Below are 11,825 nucleotides of genomic sequence, written 5' to 3' on the forward strand. Positions count from 1 at the left end.
TCTTCGGATCCACACAGTTCCCTACCTCGCTCTGAAGTCAGAGGGGGGAACCCCGACTTGAAATTCCCGCCTACCCCCCAACTCCGGGCCGTAACCGCGCCAAACCACCGAGACAGCTGCGGCCAAGAAACGCTGACTGGGGGCCCCGTCCCCTCCCACGAAACCCCCGCGGGGCCCCTGGGGCCTGCCGCCACCCCCGCCCCCAGGTCCGGGCTGGAATTGGGAACCGGAGGGCAGGTGTGGGGCCTGCAGGGGCCTCCTGGGGATAGGGGAGCGTCCCAGAAAAGCACGTTCTGACAAATCTTGAGGCGACCGGCTGGATCTTAATTTGGGGGAGAAGTAGCAGGAGGTGGGTAAAAGCCCAGAGACTGAGGTGTTTGACCTAAGAGGAGGACCGAAGCCCTGGCTGGGAGTTCACCTTCCTAGGGAGCATTGATACCTGGGGCTCATTGGGGACAGCGAGTCTGAGTGACGGCTGGCTGGGCCACGTGCGCCGAAGGGCAGCCGCAGAGGAACTGGATGCCTGCAGCGCCTGGAGGAGAGGGCTTCTGGCAGAAAGAAAGCCAGGTTCTGCCCGGGCGGGGTCCCGAGTGAGTGGGGCTGGGGGCCTGTTCTGGAATGTGGGGAGCCGAGCTGAAAGCGGAGCGTCAGCCTGCGCCGGGCGCCCACCTCTTCCCCGCCGCCCCCCTTCTCCGGGCTGCCTCCGCTTCCCTCGAAAAACCCGCCGCCCAGGAAACCGCTGGGGGCGTTCAGACCGCAGCCCCCCCGCCCGCCGCCCCTCGGCGCCCCCACTGCGACCGCCCAACCCACCTGAAGGGGCCGTGGCTGCCAGGGTTGCCCCCCTCCCGCCGACTCCCCCCACACCTGCGGGCGGCACTATTTATAACTTCGGCGCCTATTCCGGGCCCCTGGGCGGGAGCGGGCTGCTGCGCAGCGCTAATCGTCGCCGGGATCTCTGCGCCCCCCAGGGCCGGGGGAGATAAATTTAGCTTCAGGAAGCTCGGGGGAACATTTTCCAAAACTCCACGTCCCAGAGCCGGCAAATCAGAACCCCTCTGCGCTCAGCCTTCCTTCGGCCGGCCACCAGGCGGCGCAGGGCCCCTCGCTCCTGGAACCCGGCTAGGACTTTGGGGCGTATCTTTGGAGCTGGGAAAGGTAGAGCTGAGGGCGAAATATGGAAGGGTACCGAGGGCTGGAGGTCACAGGGGCCAGAGAATGGCCGGAAGAGTGGGTAGACCCCCCCACCCTATCCCCCAGACTCTGAAGTGAAGTCTCGGCTGGGAGTAAGGGGCTGGGGGACTTCTTCCTTTTGAAGAGGAGATAACTCGCTCGCAAACGAGATGCAAATAGGGACGCAAATAAGAGCCTTGTGTCCTTGGGGGTCTGCGCTTCGGTGACGCGACTGCTATACACCCCTTTCCAGCCGCCTCCGTGTTGCTGGGAAAACGTAGACCTGGCGCAAGGTCATTACGATCAGATGGCGGCTCCTCGGGCTGGTGCTCCGTGACCCCTCGCAACACCTGCGTTTCGCACACCGTTGAGGGTCTTCTATCTCATGAAATCAACTGGGAATCCTGGTATCGGGCCGCTGCTGCTCAGGTGGTCATCCTTGGGGGTCGCTTTCCAGCTCTGCCTGGTCTCTCCCTGTCCCCATTTTACCACGCCCATTCCCCTACCCCTTGGGGTCACTAGAGGTCCCTAGGGGCACACGGTAGATGAGACCTTACCCATCCCTCCTAATTCTGGTACCCTGCTTCCTTCTCCCGCTCACCCCACCCCCACCCCTCTAGAGAGTTCTGGGCGTAGCTGGGACACGCACTGCAGGGAAGTGGCTGCCTCCCCTTCTAGAGTCAGGAAGCAGAGACCAGGGACCATCTCCTGCCCATGTGGATTTGGTGAAAATGGGGAAGCTGGGGCCCCCAAATGAGCCGGGGGAACCAAGAACAAGGGGGCGTAGGGTGGAGGTGGAAGCGGGAAAGCATGGTGCGGAAGAGGGGGTGGCGGCCCCCTCCACATTGCTGCTTGCCGCCCCGCCTCCCAGGCCACCCAGGCCCCCTCCCCAGCAACAGTCCAGAACAGAAAGACAGGCTATTCGAGAGAAGCAGCCCTGAATTTGAGATGAGACATCCGTGTTCACAAAACGACGACCACCCTATCGCAGTATGCTGTGGGCGTGACTCTGCGTGGGTCACTTCGCCTCCCTGGGCCTGCTTTCTCTCCATCAACATGGGATGGCGATCCTTTTCTGTCCACGTCTGAAGTGGATTTTTGTAAGGCGCAGAATGCTTTGCCGTGTGAAAAGGGCTCTCAGAATGGCATGTGAGGGCTTTGTTATCCCTCCCCATCCATCTGTCTTCCCACGTCAAGACTCTTTCAGTCTCGGACACTCTCCTTGGGCCACTGGCTGGCTCTGTGCTCGCCCTCAGCTCCCAGCCTCCGGTCCAGCCACAGGCCACAGCCCTGGGCCATGCCTTCCTCCTCTCACCACTTCTCCAGTGCCCTTTGCCAGACTTCCCCAACCCCTGGCCAAGGCCCTTGGGCCCAGAACCTTCAGGCTCCAGGATCTCCCTCCAGGCCTCCCCAGCTTGCTAGGGGCGGGGCCTAAGAAAGGAAAAGGAAGGGGAGGCCCAGGGAAGGGCTGGAGCTGGCCAGTTTGGGAGCCGCCACCAGCTGGAGGTCAGATTCAGATGGAAAGGCAAGTTCTGTGTCCACTTCCACCACTAACCTCTCTCTGGCTGGGCTCGGGACCTGAGCCCTCCTGACTGCCATGCCTGGGGCCGACGGTGGGGCTCTGAAGAGACCAGTGTTTTGCAGGTGTCTAAAGAGGGGCGCTGAGCTGCCAGGCATGAGGAATAATCTCGAGTTGGAGTACTATGCTGCTGTGAAAAAGAATGGGCAGGCTCTGCACGTACTGCTGTGGAACCCTGTGCAAGGCATATTCAAGGGAAAAAGGTGTAGAATAGTGTGTAGACTCTGTTATCTGATACGAACAGATACTACGCTTGGTCTTCGCCAACAGGCCGAGAAGCGACGTGGAGTATGTTATCGACTGGAAGAGCGATGCCTGCCGTGGCGGTAGGCCTGCTCCGAGCCGCCGACACGTCTGCCCGCTGCTTCCTAATGGGTTTCCCCGCGTCTACGCTTCTCTCCACGAGCCTGTTTCCAGCACAGCAGCCAGTGTGAGCCTTTTAAATGAGAAGTCAGTTGAAGCTCAGTGCCCTGCAATGGCTCATTTCACTCAGCGTAACAGCTCAGGCTCTTACCATGGCTCACCAGGCCCCCCACGACCTGCCGCCGCTCCCGTCCCTGGTTCCACGTGTTGTTTTCCTATATTTCATTTTCTGTCTCCACCCACCAAATGTAAGCTCCACCAGTACAGGGATCTTTGTTCACTGCTGAATTCAAAGCAGCCAGATTGGCATATAGTAGATGCTCAATGTTTGGCACATGTAGACACAGTGTATGTGCATAGCCTCTGCGGTGCTCACCGAGAAACTGGTAACCATGGTTACCTCTGGGGAGGAGAGCTAGGGGCTGGGGGAGGTGTAGGAGGGAACTCATCTTTCACTAGCCTTTACTCTAGGCATATATTATCTTTACAAAAAGTGATATCGGCCCAGAGATAAAGGAGCTAACTGAGAAGGCTGAGGAAGAGCTGGTCCCTGGGAGTGGGCGGAGGGCCCCATCTTCCCTCCCTAGGCCAGTTCCCCTGGAAAGGTGGGGGCCGATAACTGGGCTCCGAGAGGCACCAGGGAATGATGGGTAGAGAGCCCAAGGACACTTCGAATGAGACCTGTGGCCGGCTCCAAGGTGGTGGGGCTGAGTGGGCAGTGGGCACATGGGTGAGCGTGAGCGAGATGGGAGTGACTCAGGGAAAGCAGGTGTTGGTGGCCATTCTGCTCCTTCTAGCCGTTGGTGTCCTGCGATGGGCCTCAGGGACCTGTGCGGCCAGGAGAGGTGCCTGTTTCTTGCAGTTGAGTGAGCTGAAGAGGCAGGGCTCTATTCCCTGGATGAGAGAGCTGGGGGCTAGCATCAGCCCGGGCTTTCCTCAGGGTCCTGGGAGGCAGGCGCTGGCCAGACCAGGCCTCCTATTTGGGCTCCTGTCCTGTCCTGAGGCACAGGGCCTCACAGAAGGAGACCCCGGCCAAGCTGGACCCGTGCTGCCCACAGGTTGGGAGGAAGCCGGCCTTTCGCCCTCTGCCCTCCCCGCCCACCTGGTTTTCGGCCTCAGTTCCATCGCAGCCGACTGCCTTCCCTCCTGGCTCCAGACCTTTCCAGGGCTCGCTTTTTCTGACTCCCCTTCAGACACTGAGAACTTTGGGTCTCAAGGCCTGTTTATTACATACACAGCTCGGTGATTCTCAAACAACATTAGGGGCAGCCCATTCCTGGCACTAGGCGGATACGGCACCATCTGGGCTGGTGGGCTCGCTGTGCCAGGCTCGGTGTGCCAGGTCCTGCTGCAGTCTCATTAGGGTCCTAGCCAAAGTCCTGTGCCCCAGAGGTCCACTGGGTGGGGGGCGGGGGTGGGGAACGGAGGCCCAGAAACAGGCAGGGCTGACAGACGGCACTAACTCAGAGCAGGATCCACACTGCACTCATTGTTTGTGGCCCATCCTTGGTCGAGCGCAGCTGGCCCGGGAGTCTTGGTGGGGGCTGGGCCGGGCACTACAGAAGAGAATGGGGTGCTGAGAGGCAGGCTGTGCCACAGACGCTGTGGCCTTGCCTCCTGCCTGCCCTACTCCGCCCACCTGAGCCACGCCAGCCTTGGCAGGGGCGGGGGCAGCTCCTGCTGCCACTAATCCAGCAGCTCCTTGATGCACCAGCAGCAGAGGAGGATGTAGGCGACTTCCTTCAGCGTCCGCTGCAGGCCCTCCCACCCGGTGCCCATCTTTATGACGGGCACCCGGAGCCCCGCGTCTCGCAGGGCCCCTCCGAGGGAGAAGGGCAGGGCCTGGGCCAGGGGCTGCGTGCGGGCCTGCATGTCGGCAGCAGCTCTGAGGAAGGGTGTGGGAGCCGCCTCTCCTGCTTTTTATCAGCACTGTCCCCACCCCCTCAGACCTCATGACTCAGGGACAAAGGCCCCAGGGTCTAGCCCAGGGAAGGTTCTGGGCCTGAGAATGGGCTGAGTCAGCCCCCAGCACAGCTGCACAGCCGCACAGCCCTGGGGGTGGGGCGGGGTCAGGAGGAGGGCCTGGCGCCTTCTTTCCCCCTCCACAGCCCGGCTAGCTCAGTCGCGCTTCGGTCAGCCCAGGCCTCGGGACCACAGGTGCCCCGCCCGGCTGCCTCCGGCCCCGGTGGTTGGCACAATTCCTGGCCCCTGGTGCTAGGACTCCCCGCCTGCACCACTGGTGGGCTCCGCCGTGCCTGGCACTCAGAACCCGCGGTGAGGGCTCCGTCCCAGCCTGTGCTGCCCCCACGCTGGCGTGGCCAGCTCAGGGGTGGCCCGGCTCGGCCCCCTCTGCTTCTCCCATCCCCTGGAGCAGCAAGACACAGCCAGAGGCCCAGGCCCAGTTTATTGAGTTTCCTCGGGGCCGCCTCCTCCGCCCCTCCTGGCGGGTGGCGGTCATGTGCGGTCACGTGCGGGAGTTGCGCTCTTGGTCCTCGTTCTCCAGCAGGTAGGCGGGCCGGTAGGTGGGATGTCCTCCTGGGCCCAGGTACTTCAGGGCCGGGTTCTGCACGGTATTCTCCCTGCTCCCCAGGGACGTGTAGCTGCAGCCAGAAGAGTCGAGGGTGAGTGTGCGGTGGGGTGGCTCCCAAGCCCAGCACCCGCGTCTCGCCTCACCAGTGCTCCCCTGGGACCTTACCCTCGGTCATACAGGATACAGTATGGGACAAAGAGCTGACGCAGAAAGTCCCAGATGTCTCTGTAGGTCCAGTCCTGGGGGGGCGGGTCAGAGAGTCAGAGAAGGGTCACAAATACGACTGCCCTCTCCCACTGCACCCCTGCCGCCTGGGAAGGGGCCTGCCCAGGCCCGCCCCCGCTCCCGTGACCTCTGACAGCAGGCATGTGACCTGACTCACTGGTACACCCTGCTCTGTGCAGGCCGGGCAGTGAGGAAGAGAGGCCCTCGCCCTGTGCCCGCTCCACTCCCGGCCCTCCCGCCTCATGCTCCGGCATGGGGTGGGGGGCTGTCCTTGCAAGCCTGCCCTGTCCAGAACATTCTGCGGTGACGGAAGTGCCCTCCTCTGGGCTGTCTAACGGTGGGCACTTGCCATTTGGCGAATGCAACTGAAGAATTGAAGTCTGAATTTTAAAATTGAGACATAATTCACGTGCCATTACAATTCATCCCTTTATGGTATACGATTCAGTGGTTTCTTTGTTTTTTAGCCATTTTTATTTCATTTTAATTCGAGTATAAGTCAATGGCTAGCGGCCCCCACGCTGGACAGCACAGGCCTAAGTCACTGTTCCGTCCACAGCAAAATGCACAGTGCCTGCCGGTGAATTACTGCTCGACGAATATCGGTCGAAAGGCTAAATGAACAAATAGCACGGCCTCCCCTGAAGGACGGGGCCCCTTCATCCGGGCCCCAGGCCCCGGCGACCCCCGCGTCGGAGGCCAGGGTGCGCGGCCGATGAGGGCCGCGAGGCCGGAGGGGGCAGTCCTCGCGGCATTACCAGCAGCGGGTTGACGCGCATGAACGCGGGCCAGCCCGGGTCGGTGGGGCTGAAGGGGCAGAGGCTGCAGGAGTAGGGGTCCGTGCGGCGAGTGCCCATCAGGACGGCCTCCAGCTCGGGGTGCCGTGACTGCAGCTGGCTCAGGGCCTGCTTCATGTCGCCCTGAGCCTCCAGCACCTGCAGATTGTACCTGCGGACAGGAGGGGGCGGGGTCACGGAGGGCCCGCGACGCCGCTGTTGGTGCCCACGCCCCCAGGCCCCTCGCACCTCTTGATGGTGTCCCGTAGAAACTGCTCCAGCTCAGGGAACGGGGAGACGCTGCGGATGTACAGGATCTGGAGGCGTTCTGGAGCCTCGGGGCGCTTCCTGGGGAGGGGAGAATCCAGCTCGGGCAGGGAAACCTCCCTGGCCCCGGAGATGGACGCCCTCCCCGCCACCCCTCATCCTCTGTCCCTTCATTCAGAACCCACCACCTCTGATCTCTCACCTCTCAAATCTGGGCACACATTCCTGCTTGGTAAATCTCACCTCCCCAGCAGGACCGGGACCCCCCCATCCCCGCCCCCCGCCCCGCGGTCAGGCATGGTGGCTTGCACACCCACACCCAGGGCCAGGCACATGTCAGATGCTTGAGAAATGCGGGGGACCGAACCAAGAAGTCACAGCAGCGACCTCTGTCCCAAGCCGCTCGGCGCCTCCCTCCCCGCTTCCCGGGCGGGGGGCGGGGCGGTGGGGCAGGTGGGGGTCCCGGCGTCTGCAGCCCCGCCGCAGTGGGGCTCACCTCTGCACGGCCGCGTGGAAGAGGTGCAGCAGGGCGGTGCAGTCCTTGCCCCCGTTGAAGCCCACGCACAGCTGGGCGTGGCCGTACCGCGCCAGGGCCGCCTCGATGGTGCGCAGGGCGCCCGCCACCTTGTCCCCCAGCGGGGACCCTGCCGGGCGGGCAGGGGAGAAGCCATCAGACAGACGTGGGGTGGGGGGGGCCTTCACGGGGCAGTGGGGGGCTGCGCTGCCCTGCTGAAAACCCTTCCCCCTGTGATGTCCCCCCTGGGTCGCGCGCATAAAGCCACATTCCTTCCCGGGCCCGCTCGCCCCTGCTGCGTCGGCCACACCTCACCTAGTGTCTTCCCCAGGGGCCTGGTTTCTTTTCCTTCTCCCAACCCTCCTGCCGCTCCCTGCCAGGCCCCCCCTCACCCTCTGCGCCCCCGCCCCACTCCTGGTCTGGCCAGGCCCTCCTCACCCCTCGGCTCCTGTGTCACTGTCCCAGAGAGGCCTCTCTGACCCCAGGTCAAGGCTGATGCCCCTCATCACTGACATCTCACGTGCAGTGACCTGTTTAAGGTCCAGCCTCCCTGCTAAAGTCCCTGGAGTAGGGCATGCATCCATCCCGTTGAGCTACCCTGACCCCCGGCGCAGGGCTGGTGAGGGCTGTACGCGGTCGGCATTTCTTGGCAGAATGAATGAATGGGCCACAGCTATCCTCGGCCTCCCGCGTGCTTTCGGGAAGTCCCCAACAGCCTCTGCGTTCCTGAGACCCAGGGTGGCACCTGTGGTCTGGCGCCCCAGCCCCTCCCCCAGGGGCCCTACCTGACTCCGCAAGTTTGTACACGGCCTCGCTGGCCTGCTCCACGGTGTTGGGAGTGTAGGGGACCAGTGATCCCTGGGGCAGTCTGGCGGTAAGGTAGGCCAGGCACTCCTCCAGGGGCCCCTCCTCCTCCGCGTCCAGCGTCACCTTCACCTGATAGTAGTTGCTGCTCCAGTCAGGGTAGGAGCCCAGGCCAAGCCTGCGTCCAAAGTGGGCCTGGGCCTTGGCCAGGATGGGGGCGATGGAGGCCTCGTCGGCTTCCACATACAGCTCCCGCAGGTGGAACCGCACGGCGGTGTTCTGGAACAGCGCTTGCAGCCCCTCCAGCACCGGCCGCAGCAGCTCCGGGATGCCTGGGAAGAGGTAGACGTTGCGGACGGAGACCAGCGGCAACCGGAACGGGCGGCCAGTGCGAGGGTCTGTGCCGTAGTGCAGGCGGGCAGAGGACGGCACCCGCGACAGCTTCTCCCAGCCGTCCTTCCCTAGGGCTTGGATGGCTGCTTCCAGCTCAGGGTGTGGCTTGAGCTCATCCCCAAATGCCTGTGCTACTGCCTCAAAGGTCACGTCGTCATGAGTGGGGCCGATGCCCCCCGCCGTGAGGACATGGGTGAAGCGGCTGGAAAAAGAGGCGACCTCAGCCGCGATGGTGGCTACCTCATCAGGTACAACAGAGACTCGGCACACCTGGACCCCCAGGGAGCGCAGTGTCCGGCACAGGAAGTAGGTGTTGGTGTCCTGAGTGTGTCCCTGGGAGATTGGAGATGGGGAGGGTGACGGTCAGTGCCGAGGATGAAGGGCAAAGTGGGCAGGGAGGAAAGCTGCATCTGGCTGATGACGGGGCGCTCTGCTCCCTGGGGGGAGGGGGGCGCCCCCTCAGCCTGCCGCGATGCCTGGCCTGGGCACAAGAGTGGGAAGAGCCATGGGAATGGAGCCAGGGATGATGTGTGCCACCTCAGGCCTCCTCTGCACTGTGCCCTCAACCTCATCTATGCTATGGATTCAATGATCAATTCTACGTGGGCGACTCCACTTCCCCACCAGCGCGGACAGTCAGTGCCCCGGCCCCAAGCACGTGTCGGGCGCCTTCACCCCATGCCTGGCCGTTGTCTGGCACCCCCAGACACTTTCCACAGCCAATCCGCCCCTTCCTGCTGTCAACTCTCCTTCTGAAATGTCTCTCCATCTGCTCTCTTCTGTCCCTAATGCCACTGAGCAGGTCCTTGGCACCTTTCACCTGGACAGTTGCGACAGCCCCCTGGCCAGGCCCCGGCTTCCCGTCACGGCACTCTGCCTGGTGCCTCCTGGATACCCTTCCTAATGCGTCACCGAGATTGCATCAGTCTTGGGCTCAGAAGTCATTTGTTGTTTCCAACTACATACAGAATAAAGTTCAAATTCTTTTGCAGAACTTTTGAGGCTGTCTGTCTACGGTGGCCCCATCTCCTACTGCTCTGCAGAGAATTTAAGGGTAAATGTTACTCCGGAGGAAGAGACTCAGGCTGGAAGCGCCCCAACCGCTCTCTAGCTGAGCTACTAGCACAAGTTTCTCAATCTCTCTGAGCCTCAGTCTCATAATCTATTAAGATTTACATATAAAAGCACCGAGGTCATAGGGTTGTTGTGAGGATTAGCAAGATCACACGTGATGTAATTTTAGCCCGCTGCCAGGCCCCAGTAAGCACTCAAAAACCAGGAGTCACTATTACCACAAGCCTGGTGCCTACCACGACTCCAGATAAGGCTTCTGTGGTCATTCAGAAGGGAGTTCTCTCTTCTAGCACTTTCCTTCTAGCTGGCTTACCCACTGATCGAGTGCCCTGGATCATTTTCTAAATGGGTTGGATTTAACTGGTAAATAACACGTGCGCCTGTACCTCCTTTCCATGCTGGCCCCCTGTCATTTACGTAGAGCGTCTGCCAGACTGCTTGGCAAATTGTAGAGACTTTGCCAGACGTTTTTCAGATGAGTAACTGGAAGGGTGAGGGTCACTTTCCCTCCACCATACTGGGTTCCTTCCAAGAACCCATTACAGCAAGTCCCCTCCCCCCTCCCCGCCCCCAACAGAATGTGGAGCAGGCTCTTAAGAACAGGAGAACGCCGCGCCCTCCCCCCTCGTCGTCCCAGACCCACCTTGAGGATCTCATCTCCAATAATGATGATGCCCGCTGTCACGCTGCGCCCTGGGGGAGGTTCAGAGGCCCTAGATGCCATGGTCCTGACTTCTCTGCCCCTGTGCAAGGGCCTCCAGTAGCCACCCAGACCCCCAAACAGGGGTCGTAAGCAGGAGAGTCCCGCCAGGTCTAAAGGGCACTGTGGGCCATAGCCAGGGAACAGGGGGGTCCGGGGTCGAGGGAACCTGGAGGAGCCAGAAAGGACAATGGGGGAGTGCAGACGTGCCTGGTTTTTCTCACCAGGCCCTTAACGAGCGGCTGCTTTATCCCTTCCTCGTGGACGAACGCGTTCCCAGACCCCAGCCCATGCCTCTTTAAATGTCTTCTAAGAATGGTTCTAGTCTCCTCAAAATGTCCTGCTGTCCAGAACACCTACTACTTTAAAAGTCTTCTACCCGCCGAGCTCGGATCCTCGGGGTCTGCTCTATCTTGGGCACCTGCACCTTTAAATGTCTCTTCTCTTTGAGGCACCTGCCCCTTTAAATGTCTACCCGCTCCTGGGCCTCGGCCTCTTTAAATGCGCTCGCTCCCTCCGCCCCGACCAGAACCCAGACGCCTTCTTCTGCAGCGTCTCGCACCCTTTCTAGCCCGGAGCCTCGTGTCTCTCCACCGCGTTGCACACGATGGGCTCTCCCGGGTTCTCACCTGCCTGTGGCCCTTTCGCCCGGTCTTTCCCTCTCACTTTTGCTCTTGTCCCGCGGCAGCTTCCGTACTCGGAGTCCCGCCTTAGACACACGCCTACCTCATATTGATTGGTTATTGTGGCTGTCGCTCAGAATATCTCCCCAAGTCCATTGGTGAAGGCAACTGTCGTTCGCGAACCTGAGCCAGAGGGCGGGAGCAATGCTGGGTTGTTGTTGGCGACAACCACGTGATCACCCTCGCCCGGAAATGTGGGGGCGGGGCTTCGTCTCTTCAGGGCAGGCCCTGGGAGGTCTGGGGCGCGAAAGGAGCGGTGGTTGGAGGTCCTCTAGGGACTTTGGGGTGCTTCCGTCTGCTGCTGGAAGTCAGGGGAGTCTTGACTCCAACCGTTCTGTATTCAAATTCGTGTGTGCATGACTGTTTTTATTAATCCACGACTCCAATTCTTGGCTAAGAGGTCTGGGGCCGCTACCTTGTCAGAAGAGGTTTTATATTGTAGCAGATAGAAGTTGGAGGGACACCAAGAATAATTATGAGCATTGCCTGAGAGGTAGGGAGACAGTGGAGGTGAGCTTGTAGTGTGTGCGACTTTCGTCTGTCATAAATGAGAAAGCTAATATACTTCAACATCTTTGACAAGGTTGAGTCTTGCCCCACCTTGCTTAGGTGGCGCTTCAGCATCACTTCTCCGTTATTGGGCTCACAAGGACTAGGGACGTGTGTCCACCTTGGACTCACATCATCCTAACTTCCTCTCATGCTAGTTGGCTTTGGTCTAAGGGTGCTTCTTAAACCTTGACATTC

General features: G+C 61.1%; 2 protein-coding genes and 1 long non-coding RNA gene across 4 annotated transcripts; 1 reads left to right on the forward strand and 2 right to left on the reverse strand.

Annotated features, from left to right (window-relative positions):
- Positions 1-599: 599 nt before the first annotated feature.
- On the forward strand, positions 600-3,209 carry LOC118612876. Its single transcript, XR_004955209.1, has 2 exons — positions 600-1,599; positions 1,791-3,209. It is a non-coding gene; the product is annotated as an uncharacterized LOC118612876 (long non-coding RNA).
- A 256-nt stretch (positions 3,210-3,465) lies between these two features.
- On the reverse strand, positions 3,466-5,344 carry LOC107505470 (lens epithelial protein). The gene has a single exon (XM_016135653.2). The coding sequence runs from the start codon at positions 4,982-4,984 to the stop codon at positions 4,799-4,801; it is 186 nt and encodes a 61-aa protein (XP_015991139.1). The 5' UTR covers positions 4,985-5,344; the 3' UTR covers positions 3,466-4,798.
- A 153-nt stretch (positions 5,345-5,497) lies between these two features.
- On the reverse strand, positions 5,498-11,113 carry FLAD1 (flavin adenine dinucleotide synthetase 1). 2 transcript variants are annotated; one of them, XM_016135651.2, is made up of 8 exons: positions 11,025-11,113; positions 10,339-10,564; positions 8,210-8,954; positions 7,407-7,554; positions 6,893-6,991; positions 6,626-6,815; positions 5,808-5,881; positions 5,498-5,712 (listed from the first exon to the last, which is right to left on the reverse strand). In XM_016135651.2, the coding sequence occupies exons 2-8, from the start codon at positions 10,417-10,419 to the stop codon at positions 5,577-5,579; spliced, it is 1,473 nt and encodes a 490-aa protein (XP_015991137.2). In that variant the 5' UTR covers positions 10,420-10,564; positions 11,025-11,113; the 3' UTR covers positions 5,498-5,576. The 2 variants fall into 2 exon arrangements, with proteins under 2 accessions (XP_015991137.2, XP_036090741.1); XM_036234848.1 differs by lacking the exon at positions 11,025-11,113 and adding an exon at positions 10,958-11,022.
- Positions 11,114-11,825: the final 712 nt, after the last annotated feature.

This window comes from Rousettus aegyptiacus, unplaced genomic scaffold (genome assembly GCF_014176215.1).
Source record: "Rousettus aegyptiacus isolate mRouAeg1 unplaced genomic scaffold, mRouAeg1.p scaffold_m13_p_17, whole genome shotgun sequence".
In the NCBI taxonomy this organism is placed as follows: domain Eukaryota; kingdom Metazoa; phylum Chordata; class Mammalia; order Chiroptera; family Pteropodidae; genus Rousettus; species Rousettus aegyptiacus.